At 50.7% G+C, this 15463-nt stretch overlaps 1 protein-coding gene across 1 annotated transcript in view; it reads right to left on the minus strand.

Moving 5' to 3' along the window:
* The window catches only part of LOC137305996 (EH domain-containing protein 2-like), a 48625-nt gene that overhangs the window by 12523 nt on the left and 20639 nt on the right, over positions 1-15463 (minus strand). The window contains exon 3 of the mRNA XM_067975004.1: positions 12842-13254. Coding sequence (XP_067831105.1) covers positions 12842-13254 — 413 coding nt within the window. The remainder of the gene's footprint in view (positions 1-12841; positions 13255-15463) is intronic.

Below are 15463 nucleotides of genomic sequence, written 5' to 3' on the forward strand. Positions count from 1 at the left end.
GTTGATGAAGTTTTCAGTGAGATGACCCAAAGGCGCCACAGAGATGTTCTTTCCGGACAGTGACGCTTTGACACAACTCACTTCCCCCGTTTTCAGTGGCAAGCGATCAAAAAAGTTTGGTCAAACAGATTTGCCTGCAGAACCTTATTTGTCTGTGTCGGTAAATTATACAAACGGCACAACCAGCATGCATTTCCTGTCTGTCACACTTCCCTGTCACACTCAAATTTCGGTGTCACACTTCTGTAAAGAAACAGAAGAACTTTCCATGTGTATGAATAGCAGCAGAGCCTGCAGTCTCTTAACGAACCTGTGAATGAATCCACCTAGTGTTTACTTAACAGCAATTGGACTTTGCAGCCTTAACAGGACACACATCTACACTTTAGCAGCAGAATGATATATTGCGCTTCACATTGAAATAATGTTCCTCACAACAGTGTCAGCCGTGGCTCAGTGGTAGCACTCTCGCCTCTGAGTCAGAAGGTTGTGGGTGCAAGATTTGAGCACAAATCCATGGCTGACACCCCCGGTGCAGTACTGAGGGAGTGCTGCACCGTTGGAGGTGCCGTCTTTCGGATAAGACCTTAACCCGAGACCCCGTCCACCCTCTCAGGTGGACGTAAAAGATCCCATGCCACTATTTGAAGAAGAGCAGGGGGAGTTCTCCCCAGTGTCCTGGCCAATATTTATCCCTCAACCGACATCGCTAAAACAGATTACCCGGTCACTTATCTCACTGCTGTTTGTGGGAGCTTGCTGTGCGCAAATTGGCTGCCGTGTTTCCTACATCACAACAGTGACTACACTTCAAAAGTACTTTGTTGGCTGTAAAGCACTGGGACGTCCTGAGGTTGTGAAATACGCTGTAGAAATGCGAGTTGTTTCTTTTTTTGTTAAAAGGAATCGTTGAGGTTAGAATGGGATCAAGTACTTTTAAGATCCTTCCAAAGATATCAGCGAGAGGCTCAGCAAACGGACAACAATCTGGAAGGTTAAGCTAATTACAGTGTAGTGGCGAAGGAGAGGTTTTCCGGATGCAAACAACGATTTAAACAGTCACTCCCCGTCTCCTATTTACACAGGATGCAAGTGGTAAAGCAAACAAAACGAAATGACGGCACAATTGTTTCCATTAATGAGCGTGTGCATTAGCGACGGGAGAGCTCGCCTAATGTAGAAACTGCACAGCAGACCCCCCTCCCTCACAGCAGTCTATGAATAGAATGCAGGGAGGGGTCCCTGTTATATTGGGAAAAACAACTGGCTTGTGTTAGGCTCCCAGCTGCTGCTTGTCTGCCAAGGAGTTGCTAAATATTGAAAGGAGGAATATCCCAGGTGATGTTTTTGCAACATCTGAAAGTTTGTTGGCACTTTATCCTCCAGTTTTTCCTCCCCTCTGCTCCAGGCACTGCTGCGTGCTGGGTTGGGCAGTGTCACTGGTACAAGATCCCTCTGCTCCCTCACCCATTCGTCACGTGTGAGCCTACAAGTTAGTCAATCTCCCTCTCTCTCTCTTGCACCCCCATCTTCCTCTTTGGTCTTTCTCCCCACTCTCCCTCTTATCGTTTTATCTTCTCTCTGTCCCTGCCTCTTTCTCTCACTCCTCTATCTCCACCTCTCTCTTTCCCTGTCTCTGCCTCTCTCTCTTTATCACAAGTTCCCCTTCTTCCTTGGTCTCCCTCCTCCTTCCTCTATCTTTTTCTCTCTTTATCTCCCTCTCGGACCCAAGCTCTCTCCTCAGTAGCTGCCAAGTTTGATGTTGCAACTCAACCTAATGGACAACAGCTGGGTTTCCCCTTTATTTCCCACTCAAAAGATAAATTGATAACAGCTGAGAAACTGCCAGTATTTCTTAATCGTGGCGAGCCTTCAGTCTTTGGCTTGGTGATCAGCATCATTCTGTCATTCAGTGGGATATTTACTGCCAGCTGTAGGTCTGTACCTGACTGAGCAAAACTCCTGCCAAACGTGAACACATCTGTCAGAAATCATGGAATGTAACAAGAGCAGGTCAGAGAATGTTCAAAAATGGTACTTTCTCTGTGGGAGACCACCTACAAATACCGACACACTCCCGGGGACCCCCCGTAAATACCAACACACTCCCGGGGACCCCCTGTAAATGCCGACACACTCCCGAGGACCCCCTGTAAATGCCAACACACTCCCGGGGACCCCCTGTAAATGCCGACACACTCCCGGGGACCCCCTGTAAATGCCGACACACTCCCGGGGACCCCCTGTAAATGCCGACACACTCCCGAGGACCCCCTGTAAATGCCGACACACTCCCGGGGACCCCCTGTAAATGCCGACACACTCCCGGGGACCCCCTGTAAATGCCGACACACTCCCGGGGACCCCCTGTAAATACCGACACACTCCCGGGGAACCCCTGTAAATATCGACACACTCCCGGGGAACCCCTGTAAATACTGGCACACTCCCAGCATCCACTGTCTGAGTACACAGGGCCGTGTAGAATGGAATCTACAGACGGCCAACTGTCCAGGTTTCAACATCTGGGAAAATCAACCGAGATTCCGGTTCCCAATTGCTGCCCAGTGACCCCTGGTCAGAAGCCCGCGTGTGGTCATCGGGTGGGGTCAGGGTCACTAATGTCCTTTAGGGAAGGAAACCTGCCGTCCTTACCTGGTCTGGCCTATATGTGACTCCAGACCCACAGCAATGTGGTTGATTCTTAATCGCCCTCTGAAATGGCCTAGCAAGCCACTCAGTTGTACAATCTCGCTACAAAAAGTCATAAGAAGAATAAAACCGGACGGACCACCCGGCATCGGACCACTAGGCACCGGACACGACAAAGGCAAACCAAGCCTAGTCGACCCTGCAACGTCCTCCTCACTAACATCTGGGGACTTGTGCCAAAATTGGGAGAGCTGTCCTACAGACTAGTCAAGCAACAGCCTGACATAGCCATACTCATAGAATCATACCTTTCAGCCAACGTCCCAGACTCTTCCATCATCATCCCTGGGTATGTCCTGTCCCACCGGCAGGACAGACCCACCAGAGGTGGCGGTACAGTGATATACAGTCAGGAGAGAGTGTCCCTGGGAGACCTCAACATTGACTTCGGACCCCATGAAATCTCAAGCCATCAGGTCAAACATGGGCAAGGAAACCTCCTGCTGATTACCACTTACCGTCCTCCCTCAGCCGATGAAACATTACCTTCATTACCGGCCTTCATTGCAAGAGGATTTGAGTACATGAGCAAGGATGACTTACTGCAGTTATACAGGGCCTAGGTGTGACCACACCTGGAGTATTGTGTGCAGTTTTGGTCTCCTTACCCAAGAAAGGATATACTTGCCATAGAGGGAGTGCAGCGAAGGTTCACCAGACTGATCCCTGGGATGGCAGGACTGTCATATGAGAGAGTGGGTCGACTCGGCCTGTATTAACTTGAGTTTAGAAGAATGAGAGGAGATCTCATTGAAACATATAAAATTCTGACAGGGCTAGACAGACTGGATGCAGGGAGGATGTTTCCCCTGGCTGGGGGGTCCAGAACGAGGGTTCACAGTCTCAGAATACAGGGTAGGACAGTTAGGACTGAGATGAGGAGAAATTTCTTCACTCAGAGGGTGGTGAACCTGTGGAATTCTCTACCACAGAAGGCTGTGGAGGCCAAGTCACTGAATATATTTAAGAAGGAGCTAGATAGATTTCTAGACACAAAAGGCATCAAAGGGGTATGGGGAGAGAGCAGGAATATGGTATTGAGATAGAGGATCAGCCATGATCATATTGAATGGCGGAGCAGGCTCGAAGGGCCAAATGGCCTACTCCTGCTCCTATTTTCTATGTTTTACTCCTCCACGTTGAGCACCACTTGGAGGAAGCACTGAGGGTGACAAAGGCACAGAATGTACTCTGGGTGGGGGACTTCAATGTCCATCACCAAGAGTGGCTCGGTAGCATCACTACTGACCGAGCTGGCCGAGTCCTGAAGGACATAGCTGCTAGACTGGGCCTGCGGCAGGTGGTGAGCGAACCAACACGAGGGAAAAACCTACTTGACCTCGTCCTCACCAATCTACCTGTCGCAGATGTATCTGTCCATGACAGTATTGGTAGGAGTGATCATCGCACAGTCCTTGTGGAGACGAAGTCCCGTCTTCGCACTGAGGACACCATCCAACGTGTTGTGTGGCATTATCACCGTGCTAAATGGGATAGATTCAGAACAGATATAGCAGCTCAAAACTGGGCATCCATGAGGTGCTGTGGGCCATCAGCAGCAGCAGAATTGTATTCCAGCATAATCTGTAACCTCATGGCCCGGCACTCTACCATTACCAACAAGCCAGGGGATCAACCCTGGTTCAATGAGGAGTGTAGAAGAGCATGCCAGGAGCAGCACCAGGCGTACCTAAAAATGAGGTGCCAACCTGGTGAAGCTTCAACTCAGGACTACATGCATGCTAAACGGCGGAAGCAACATGCTATAGACAGAGCTAAGCGATTCCACAACCAACGGATCAGATCAAAGCTCTGCAGTCCTGCCACATCCAGTCGTGAATGGTGATGGACAATTAAACAACTAACGGGAGGAGGAGGCTCTGTAAACATCCCCATCCTCAATGATGGCAGAGTCCAGCACATGAGTGCAAAAGACAAGGCTGAAGCGTTTGCAACCATCTTCAGCCAGAAGTGCCGAGTGGATGATCCATCTCGGCCTCCTCCCCATATCCCCACCATCACAGAAGCCAGTCTTCAGCCAATTCGATTCACTCTACGTGATATCAAGAAACGGCTGAGTGCACTGGATACAACAAAGGCTATGGGTCCCAACAATATCCCGGTTGTAGTGCTGAAGACTTGTGCTCCAGAACTAGCTGCGCCTCTAGCCAAACTGTTCCAGTACAGCTACAACACTGGCATCTACCCGACAATGTGGAAAATTGCCCACAAAAAGCAGGACAAATCCAATCCGGCCAATTACCGCCCCATCAGTCTACTCTCAATCAGCAGCAAAGTGATGGAAGGTGTCGTCGACAGTGCCCTCCACCATCCCGACTTGGAAATATATCGCCTTCATCGTCGCTGGGTCAAAATCCTGGAACTCCCTTCCTAACAGCACTGTGGGAGAACCGTCACCACACGGACTGCAGCGGTTCAAGAAGGCGGCTCATCACCACCTTCTCAAGGGGCAATTAGGGATGGGCAATAAATGCCGGCCTCGCCAGCGACGCCCACATCCCACGAACGAATAATAAAAAAGTCTCAGCTGTGAACCCCGCCCCCACCATGGTCGACCAACCTGATCTGGGTTCGCACATGAAGGACACACCCTTGGGTGAGGTCCCTGGGGGAGGCGGGGGGGGGGGAAACGGCAGGCGCCCAGGAGTGAATTGGTCCCCAACAAGAGTTGGCGCCTTCAGGAGAGGAGGGGAGAATGTTTTTTTTTAGGAAAAGCAAACAAAAGGATATTACATTTAATTCAAATTCCTTAAAAACTATTTTTAAAAGGAACCCCGACGATGCGACTCCCTCTCTAAACACACACAGCTCGAGTTCAACTTGAATAAACAGGATTTCAGCAAGATTTGTTCACAAACAAGTCTCGATCTTATCGTAGCCTCAGTATTAGTTGCTGATTTACATTGTCAAGTCCACATTGTCTGCGAGAAGCAGTGGGAACCTTTCAGAAAGAATCCTCATTACCTGAAGCTCTGCGAGAGGCGCTGCAGGAGGATTAAATGATATCGTGGAGAAAGTAACCAAAAATGCAGTGACCCAGACCCCTGTGTTTTACACAAATAAAGAGGACTGAGGTTAATCAGGATAAGGATATGTTTGTGTTGGCTGCTCGCTTGCACCAGAGGAGATTCCAAATTGAAAGCAGGATCTGCACTATTTACAGACACTGTATACACAGTCTGCCGGTCACAGATAAGGCAAAGGCCCTTTAAGGGTCTGAAGGATATGAATTGATTTGTTGTGTGAAAGATAGAGTGGGCTCTGCCCTGACAGACCCAGGCTAGGGTTTTGTTCAATTAACTGGGGGGGGGGTCTTCTTATTGGCAGCATGTAAATAACCGGTTGATTGAAAGCAATTGGGCGGGAGGCCGAAATCTTTCTAGATCCTTCTGTGCCCGGAAGCTTCCGAGAGCAAACATCTGGAGTTTGGTTTTGTAGCAAGGAGCAGGGGTGGTGTTTACTGATGTCAGTCAACTGAAAGAAAAGAAAGACTTGCATTTCTATAGCGCCTTTCAAAACCCCAGCAAATCCCAAAGCGTTTACAGCCATTGAAGTATTTTCGAAGTGTAGTCACTGTTGTAATGTAGGAAACGTGGCAGCCAATTTGCGCACAGCAAGATCCCACAAACAGCAATGTGATAATGACCAGATTATCTGTTTTAATGACGTTGGTTGATGGATAAGTAATGGCCCCAGGACACCGGGGAGAACTCTTTGAAATAGTGTTGCGGGATCTTTTACATCCACGTCAGAGGGCAGACAGGGCCTTGGTTTAACATCTCGTCCAAATGACGGCACCTCTGACAGTGCAGCACTCCCTCAGTACTGCACGGGGAGTGTCAGCCTGGATTATGTGCTCAAGTCTCTGAAGTGGGGCTTGAACCCACGACCTTCTGACTCAGAGGCGAGAGTGAGCCATGGCTGTCACCTTTTTTTTCTCAGCGGTGGGGGCATCAGAGCAGAGACCCACGGCCTCTGGGAGCTGCCTCTCCCTCTTTTCCTCAGCCACTGGGCACCTGGTACCCATCGGAGGCCAAGAGGCAAAGCTCTACGGTTTGGGGCTACCCCCCGATCTCCGTTCTCAGGAGTAGGGTCCCCGGGAGCTGTCAGAGTTTGCCTTGTTTATGTTACCTTCTTGCTGACGGCAGGAGCGGGTATAACAGTCCTGTCACAGCCAACAACATAAGCACTGCATGTTCCCAGTGTCCGAAAAACAATGCATCACTGAGGCTTATCGGTCCCTGACACATCGGGACCCTGGGCGTGTGTCCACAACTGATAACAGCTTCTCACAAAATACTACGCAGGCACTTTCAGGCACATGTCCCAGGGAGTCCATTGTTCACACACTGTGGACATCAGCCGACACTTACACATTGAAACACACAGCCTCAAACTCAAAGGGCAGGTGAAAAGGGTTCACACCAAGGGTTAGATTACGAGCAGAGATTTCATCGACTAGCCTTGCATTCCCCGGAATACAGAAGGTTAAGGGACGATTTGAATGAGGTTTTTAGGATTTTGAAAGGAATTGATAGGGTAGAGAGAGAGAAACGTTTTTCAGCTGGCGGGGAAGAGTCTAGGACAAGGGGGCATAACCTTAAAATCAGAGCCAGGCCATTCAGGAGAGGAGTTAGGAGACACCTCTTCACCTCTCCCACAAAAAAAAAGCAGTAGGCGCTAGCTCAATTAATCATTTTAAATCTGAGATCGATAGATTTTTGCTAGCCGAGGGTATTAAGGGATATGGAGCCAAGGCGGCTGGATGGAGTTAGGATACAGATTAGCCATGATCTGATTAAATGGCGGAACAGGCTCGAGGGGCTGAACGGCCTCCTCCTGTTACTAAGTTCCTCAAAGACTAAATTTAACTACTTTACAGAGAGGTTGGTGAACGTATGGGATGGATTGCAAAGGGAGGCAGCAGTTTAAGAGAGCTGGATAAGTTCTGGAGACCATGTAATAGAGGGGTGTGAGTGGTATCGTGGGACGTGCCATTTCCTGGACACTAGGACCGGTTGATGGACCTCAGGGGTGTTTTTTTTCCAGCCCTGCACCTTCCTACGCTCCCATAGTTAGTTCGAACAGAGTTAGAAAGTAGTACAAAATAGTTCAGGTAGCAATTGTACACCCTCCGTTGGATGTATCTAGACATCACCGAATCAGCAATCCCCTTAAGCCAAGGGCTCTCTTCTCTGTGGGAATGAGGTACCCTAGTCAAAGCCTGCTGAGCTATTGGATTTGTTCATTCCGCACCCCAGGAGCAGGACAACTTCAATGTTCCTTTACTCTACTTCTCTTGTTTTCTAAAAACATGGAAAAACCTAGATGAGGAACCAAGGCCCATGGGGAATCTCTGGGAATCAGAGTGCAAAGGGTTGTGGGAGGTGAGGGGTCGGAGTGTAAAGGGTTGTGGGAGGCGAGGGGGTCGGAGTGTAAAGGGCTATGGGAGGTGAGGGGGTCGGAGTGTAAAGGGTTGTGGGAGGTGAGGGGGTCGGAGTGTAAAGGGTTATGGGAGGTGAGGGGGTCGGAGTGTAAAGGGCTATGGGAGGTGAGGGGGTCGGAGTGTAAAGGGTTGTGGGAGGTGAGGGGGTCGGAGTGTAAAGGGCTGCGGGAGGCGAGGGGGTCGGAGTGTAAAGGGCTGTGGGAGGTGAGGGGGTCGGAGTGTAAAGGACTATGGGAGGTGAGGGGGTCGGAATGTAAAGGGTTGTGGGAGGTGAGGGGGTCGGAGTGTAAAGGGCTGTGGGAGGCGAGGGGGTCGGAGTGTAACGGACAATGGGAGGTGAGGGGTCGGAGTGTAACGGACAATGGGAGGTGAGGGGTCGGAGTGTAAAGGGCTGCGGGAGGCGAGGGGGTCGGAGTGCAAAGGGTTGTGGGAGGTGAGGGGGTCGGAGTGTAAAGGACTATGGGAGGTGAGGGGGTCGGAGTGTAAAGGACTATGGGAGGTGAGGGGGTCGGAGTGTAAAGGACTGTGGGAGGTGAGGGGGTCGGAGTGTAAAGGACTATGGGAGGTGAGGGGGTCGGAGTGTAAAGGACTATGGGAGGTGAGGGGGTCGGAGTGTAAAGGGCTGTGGGAGGTGAGGGGGTCGGAGTGTAAAGGACTATGGGAGGTGAGGGGGTCGGAGTGTAAAGGACTATGGGAGGTGAGGGGGTCGGAGTGTAAAGGACTATGGGAGGTGAGGGGGTCGGAGTGTAAAGGACTATGGGAGGTGAGGGGGTCAGAGTGTAAAGGACTATGGGAGGTGAGGGGGTCGGAGTGTAAAGGACTATGGGAGGTGAGGGGGTCAGAGTGTAAAGGACTATGGGAGGTGAGGGGGTCGGAGTGTAAAGGACTGTGGGAGGTGAGGGGGTCGGAGTGTAAAGGACTATGGGAGGTGAGGGGGTCGGAGTGTAAAGGACTATGGGAGGTGAGGGGGTCGGAGTGTAAAGGGCTGTGGGAGGCGAGGGGGTCGGAGTGCAAAGGGCTATGGGAGGTGAGGGGTCGGAGTGTAACGGACAATGGGAGGTGAGGGGTCGGAGTGTAAAGGGCTGCGGGAGGCGAGGGGGTCGGAGTGCAAAGGGTTGTGGGAGGCGAGGGGGTCGGAGTGTAAAGGGCTGTGGGAGGTGAGGGGGTCGGAGTGTAAAGGGCTATGAGAGGTGAGGAGTCGGAGTGTAAAGGGCTGCGGGAGGTGAGGGGGTCGGAGTGTAAAGGGCTGCGGGAGGCGAGGGGGTCGGAGTGTAAAGGGCTGTGGGAGGTTAGGGGTCGGAGTGTAACGGACAATGGGAGGTGAGGGGTCGGAGTGTAAAGAGCTGCGGGAGGTGAGGGGGTCGGAGTGTAAAGGGCTGTGGGAGGCGAGGGGGTCGGAGTGTAAAGGACTATGGGAGGTGAGGGGTCAGAGTGTAAAGGACTATGGGAGGTGAGGGGTCAGAGTGTAAAGGGCTGCAGGAGGCGAGGGGGTCGGAGTGTAAAGGACTATGGGAGGTGAGGGGTCAGAGTGTAAAGGGCTGCAGGAGGCGAGGGGGTCGGAGTGTAAAGGGCTGCGGGAGGTTAGGGGTCGGAGTGTAAAGGACTATGGTAGGTGAGGGGGGTCGGAGTGTAAAGGACTATGGTAGGTGAGGGGGGTCGGAGTGTAAAGGACTATGGGAGGTGAGGGGGTCGGAGTGTAAAGGACTATGGGAGGTGAGGGGGGTCGGAGTGTAAAGGACTATGGTAGGTGAGGGGGTCGGAGTGTAAAGGACTATGGGAGGTGAGGGGGTCGGAGTGTAAAGGACTATGGGAGGTGAGGGGGTCGGAGTGTAAAGGACTATGGGAGGTGAGGGGGTCGGAGTGTAAAGGACTATGGTAGGTGAGGGGGTCGGAGTGTAAAGGGCTGTGGGAGGTGAGGGGGTCGGAGTGTAAAGGACTATGGGAGGTGAGGGGGTCGGAGTGTAAAGGGCTGTGGGAGGTGAGGGGGTCGGAGTGTAAAGGGCTGTGGGAGGTGAGGGGGTCGGAGTGTAAAGGGCTATGGGAGGTGAGGGGGTCGGAGTGTAAAGGGCTGTGGGAGGTGAGGGGGTCGGAGTGTAAAGGGCTGTGGGAGGTGAGGGGGTCGGAGTGTAAAGGGCTGTGGGAGGTGAGGGGGTCGGAGTGTAAAGGACTATGGGAGGTGAGGGGGTCGGAGCGTAAAGGACTATGGGAGGTGAGGGGGTCGGAGTGTAAAGGGCTGTGGGAGGTGAGGGGGTCGGAGTGTAAAGGGCTGTGGGAGGTGAGGGGGTCGGAGTGTAAAGGGCTGTGGGAGGTGAGGGGGTCGGAGTGTAAAGGGCTGTGGGAGGTGAGGGGGTCGGAGTGTAAAGGACTATGGGAGGTGAGGGGGTCGGAGTGTAAAGGACTATGGGAGGTGAGGGGGTCGGAGTGTAAAGGACTATGGGAGGTGAGGGGGTCGGAGTGTAAAGGACTATGGGAGGTGAGGGGGTCGGAGTGTAAAGGGCTGTGGGAGGTGAGGGGGTCGGAGTGTAAAGGACTATGGGAGGTGAGGGGGTCGGAGTGTAAAGGGCTGTGGGAGGTGAGGGGGTCGGAGTGTAAAGGGCTGTGGGAGGTGAGGGGGTCGGAGTGTAAAGGGCTGTGGGAGGTGAGGGGGTCGGAGTGTAAAGGACTATGGGAGGTGAGGGGGTCGGAGTGTAAAGGACTGTGGGAGGTTAGGGGTCGGAGTGTAAAGGACTATGGGAGGTGAGGGGTCAGAGTGTAAAGGACTATGGGAGGCAGTGCAGTGGATCCAAGACCGACTTTCGGTGGATACACCAAATGCTTAAATTGTGGAAGTGCTCGGGGACACTTTAGGGACAGTGTTGGGATCTGTGCCATTGTCAGACCAGTGGAAATAGAAATAGCATCAAAAGCAGAGTTCAACTGAGGCCGGTCTGGTGGGAGGGTGACGCAGGGGGTGACTGACTGATTGACATGTGACCCATGCCTGATCTGTCCTAGGAGGCCTTGATGGTACCATTGAGTGCGAGGTGAAATGGGATGCAAGTCACATAGAAACACAAATATTAAAAAGATCAAAATGGCTAATGTTAGTTTTAAAGATGTGGAGATGCCGGTGATGGACTGGGGTTGACAATTGTAAACAATTTTACAACACCAAGTTATAGTCCAGCAATTTTATTTTAAATTCACAAGCTTTCGGAGGCTTCCTCCTTCATCAGGTGAACATAAAATTGCTGGACTATAACTTGGTGTTGTAAAATTGTTTACAGTTAGTTTTAAAAGCAGTATTATTTCTCTAAAGTCCCCATAGGCCTTGATCTGAAGGTACTGCAGGTCCCTTGCCAAAGCCGGCAGGCTATTCAACTACTGTATGCATCAGAGTCAAGCCTGTTCCCATCCACACCTGCAGTTCTCACGCTTTGCTTCCCGAGGGGGAGTCACTGGAAATGTATTAGGAATGTGATCCCTGGCTCATTTTTTCACCCCATTGCCCAGGGGGCTGTTCATGCTCCAGCTGAGGTCAGCAAATCCAGCACAGACCAGGAATCAGAGCTGGGACCTCGTGGTCAGCACAACACATGGTCATTGGCGAGCCACAGATAAAGCCATTGTGTGTTTGAAGTTCTCTCAAGCTCTCGTCTCTGAGTCAGAAGGTCGTGGGTTCAAGCCCCACTCCAGAGACTTGAGCACAAAATGTAGGCCGACACTCCCAGGGCAGTACTGAGGGAGTGCTGCACTGTCGGAGGTGCCGTCTTTCGGCTGTGACGTTAAATCGAGGTCCCGTCTGCCCTCTCAGGTGGATGTAAAAGATCCCACAGCCACTATTTCGAAGAAGAGCTGGGGAGTTCTCCCTGGAGTGCTGGCCAATATTTATCCCTCAACCAACATCACTAATAACTGATGATCTGGTCATTTATCACATTACTGTTTGTGGGATCTTGCTGTGCGCAAATTGGCTGCCACGTTTCCTACATCACAACAGTGACTAAACTTAGAAAAGTATTTCATTGGCTGTAAAGTGCTTTGGGACGTCCTGAGGTCGTGAAAGGCTCTATATAAATGCAAGTTCTTTCTCAAAGTCCAGAAGATTGTGTCACCGTGGCAACATCAGCCACTGAAACACCAGATCCTGGAGATTATTCCCTTTTCTCACCAGTTTACTCCCCTCCTCCTCCTCCTCTGAAGGTGCTGATTCCTTGCTGGGTTCCATCTCCACGAAGGTCAGTCACCCTCCTGCAACTCATTCACGTGACCGTTAACCACGTGTGACCTTTGCCGCCGTTAGCCACGTGTGACCTTTGCCGCGAGTGTTAGCAGCGCCTCTGGCCTTGGCGGCACCTCAACCGAGCCCAGCCTTGTCCTCACCCAACGACCCTGTAACGCACACGTCCAGCCCGAGTTCCCGGGTAGCGATCAGGAGTAGGAACCCTGTCTGACCTTTCCTCGTCCTAAACCAGGGCACTGTAGCCACGTGGAGCTGCCCTCCTGTGGCTCCGACTGTGATCATAACCATACTTTTCGAATCTGGGAGCTTTCTGGTTGTGTAGCACAGCTGGTCACCAGGTAAACTCACCGAGACATTGAAGCAACACTGAAACTAAACATAAATCAGCCGCATGACTGAGGTGGCACGGCTATCTCAAGAAGTAATGTAGTGTCTCTTACCCTCACAAGCCTGGCTCTTTTTACAAGGTCATTCAGCTTCCTCAGGGCAGCATTTCTGGGCAGGTTCTGAAGGTCTAGGAAAAGATCTTGCTCCTCCAACTCAAACAGCTTCCGGTTGTCGGAAATCAGGAGTGGTTCGGACCAGAAGGAGCCAATGTAGACGCGCATGACCTCGGGGGTGTTAATGACTTTTCCGAGAGACCACATCAGGGCACCGTAGACCCTCATCAGTTGCTGCGTGTCCACCTGATCAGCCTTGTTCAGCACCACCCGAATCTTGTCCTCGTTCCCCTTCAGAGCCCGGATGGCTTCCGAGAACTCGTCCGAAATCTCCAGCTTGTGGGCGTCAAACAGAAGGATGATTCGGTCAACACGCTCGGCAAACCACTGCAGCACGGAAGCAAAGTCATAACCTGAAAGGCAGAAGGAATCTTTAAAAAGGAATCGGGAAAGACTGAACAGCCTGGGGCAGAAATTGATAGCCAAGTTCCGCACCCATGAGGATGGCCTCAACCGGGATCTTGGGTTCATGTCACGCTACATGTAACCCCACCAGCGAAAAAAAGTTATCTGTTTTTAATACAACTGGACATTCTCTCTCTCTCTCTGCCTTTCGGGTCTCTTTCTCTCTCTGTCTTTGTAATCTGACCCATTGTGTATTCAGTATACTGGGATGTAATGTTTTCCGTGGCTAACCTGTCTGAACACCAACGACACCTTTGATTGCTGTGATTGTCTCCCAGCCGAGATGTGATAGGGGGCAGTTGGAAAGATTATCTGTAATCACCAGGCATTGTTCTCTGACTGTATATGCTATGCGTTTTTAGAACCCTTCACTCACCTGACGAAGGAGGTAAGCTCTGAAAGCTTGTGATTTAAAATAAAACTGTTGGACTATAACTTGGTGTTGTGCAAGTCCTTAGAAAAGAGAAGGCTGAGGAGTAACCTGATTGAGGTCTTTAAAATTATGAAGGGGTTTGATGGGGTAGATGTAGAGAATATGTTTCCACTTGTGGGGGAGACCAAAACTAGGAGCCATAAAAATAAGATAGTCACCAATAAATCCAATAAGGAATTCAGGAGAAACTTCATTACCCAGAGAGTGGTTAGAATGTGGAACTCGTTACCACAAGAAGTAGTTGAGGCGAATAACACAGATGCATTTAAGGGGAAGCTAGATAAACACATGAGAGAGAAAGGAATAGAGGGATATGCTGATAGGGTGAGATAAAGAGGGGTGGGAGGAGGGTCGTGTGGAGCAAAAAACAACAGCATAGATCAGTTGGGCCGAATGGCCTGGTTCTATGCTGTAATCTCTATGTAATTCTTTAAAAGGAGGGTTTCTTCCTAAGCCCATTAAAGCTCTCTGACATCAGATTGCACAGCTGACTCGGTGAAAGGCTCTAACTGGGAAGCGACTCTTCCTCAGAGAAGTTTTACACTATTTTGAGGTTTAAATTGCAGTTTGTATCGTGTGTCAGATTTCAGGGAGTCTCACTAAGCATGGGGTAACTCGCTATGAGGGTCTAAAGATGGGCCGCACTGAGCTCTAAAACATCTTTAATTACTTCAACGTCAACCAGCAAAGCCAGATTGGGGCACATCAATGTAAATTTGCCCTCTCCCCTCAGTAGTACTGAGGGAGCACTGCACTGTCATCTTTCAGATGAGACATTAAACCGAGGCCCTCTCTGCCCTCTCAGGTGGACGTAAGAGATCCCACGGCACTATTGGAAGATGAGCAGGGGAGTTCTCCCCCAGTGTCCTGACCAATATTTATCCCTCAATCAACATCACTAAAAACTGATTATCTGGTCATTATCACATTGCTGTTTGTGGGAGCTTGCTGTGCGTAAATTGGCTGCCGCGTTTCCTACATTACAACAGTAACTACACTTCAAAAAAAAAAATCCACTGGCTGTAAAGTGCTTTGGGACGTCCTGAGGTTATGAAAAGCACTGTAGAAATGCAAGTTCTTTCTTTCTTTCAGCAAGAGTGATCTGGCATGGACTGACTGCCCCTTTAATAAAACAGCTGCAATGCATTTTATAACCCATATGGGTCAGCACACACGGAATCTCAGTCCCAGTGAGCTGAACTGGCTCGAGTCCAGGAACCCTGCCCCTGCCCCTTGGCAGCCAGTCTCATCCTCAGCCTCAAAAATTCCATAAAAGGCAGCTGCAAGTTTAATGGGAAATTACTGGTTAAGAGAAGCAAATCTCTGCCTTGTTCAGCTGACGCTGCAGATACAGACTGTACAGCTTGGAAGAAAAAGTTTCTAACTTTAGGCACTTTCAGCTAGCAAAATGTTTGCGTTCGGCCGAGGAAAAGCAGGATCCGATGGGCAGCCATTACTGAGCTGTAACTAATTAGCTGCGAGTTGACGGTCTAAGGAATTCAGGATGGGCAATGGATTAACAGCAAATCTCAGTCAATCAGAACTCAGCTGATTGGGACAACATTTCTGCTTTGGGACAAAGAAAAACCTTCACCATAACACAACAACCTGCATTTATGTAGCGCCTTTAACGTCCCAAGGCATTTCACAGGAGCGTAATCAGTCGAAATTCGACACCGAGTCACATGAGGAGATATTAGGTCAGCTGACCAAAAGCTTGGTCA

The sequence above is a fragment of the Heptranchias perlo genome, chromosome 41, assembly GCF_035084215.1.
Source record: "Heptranchias perlo isolate sHepPer1 chromosome 41, sHepPer1.hap1, whole genome shotgun sequence".
Taxonomy (NCBI): Eukaryota; Metazoa; Chordata; class Chondrichthyes; order Hexanchiformes; family Hexanchidae; genus Heptranchias; species Heptranchias perlo.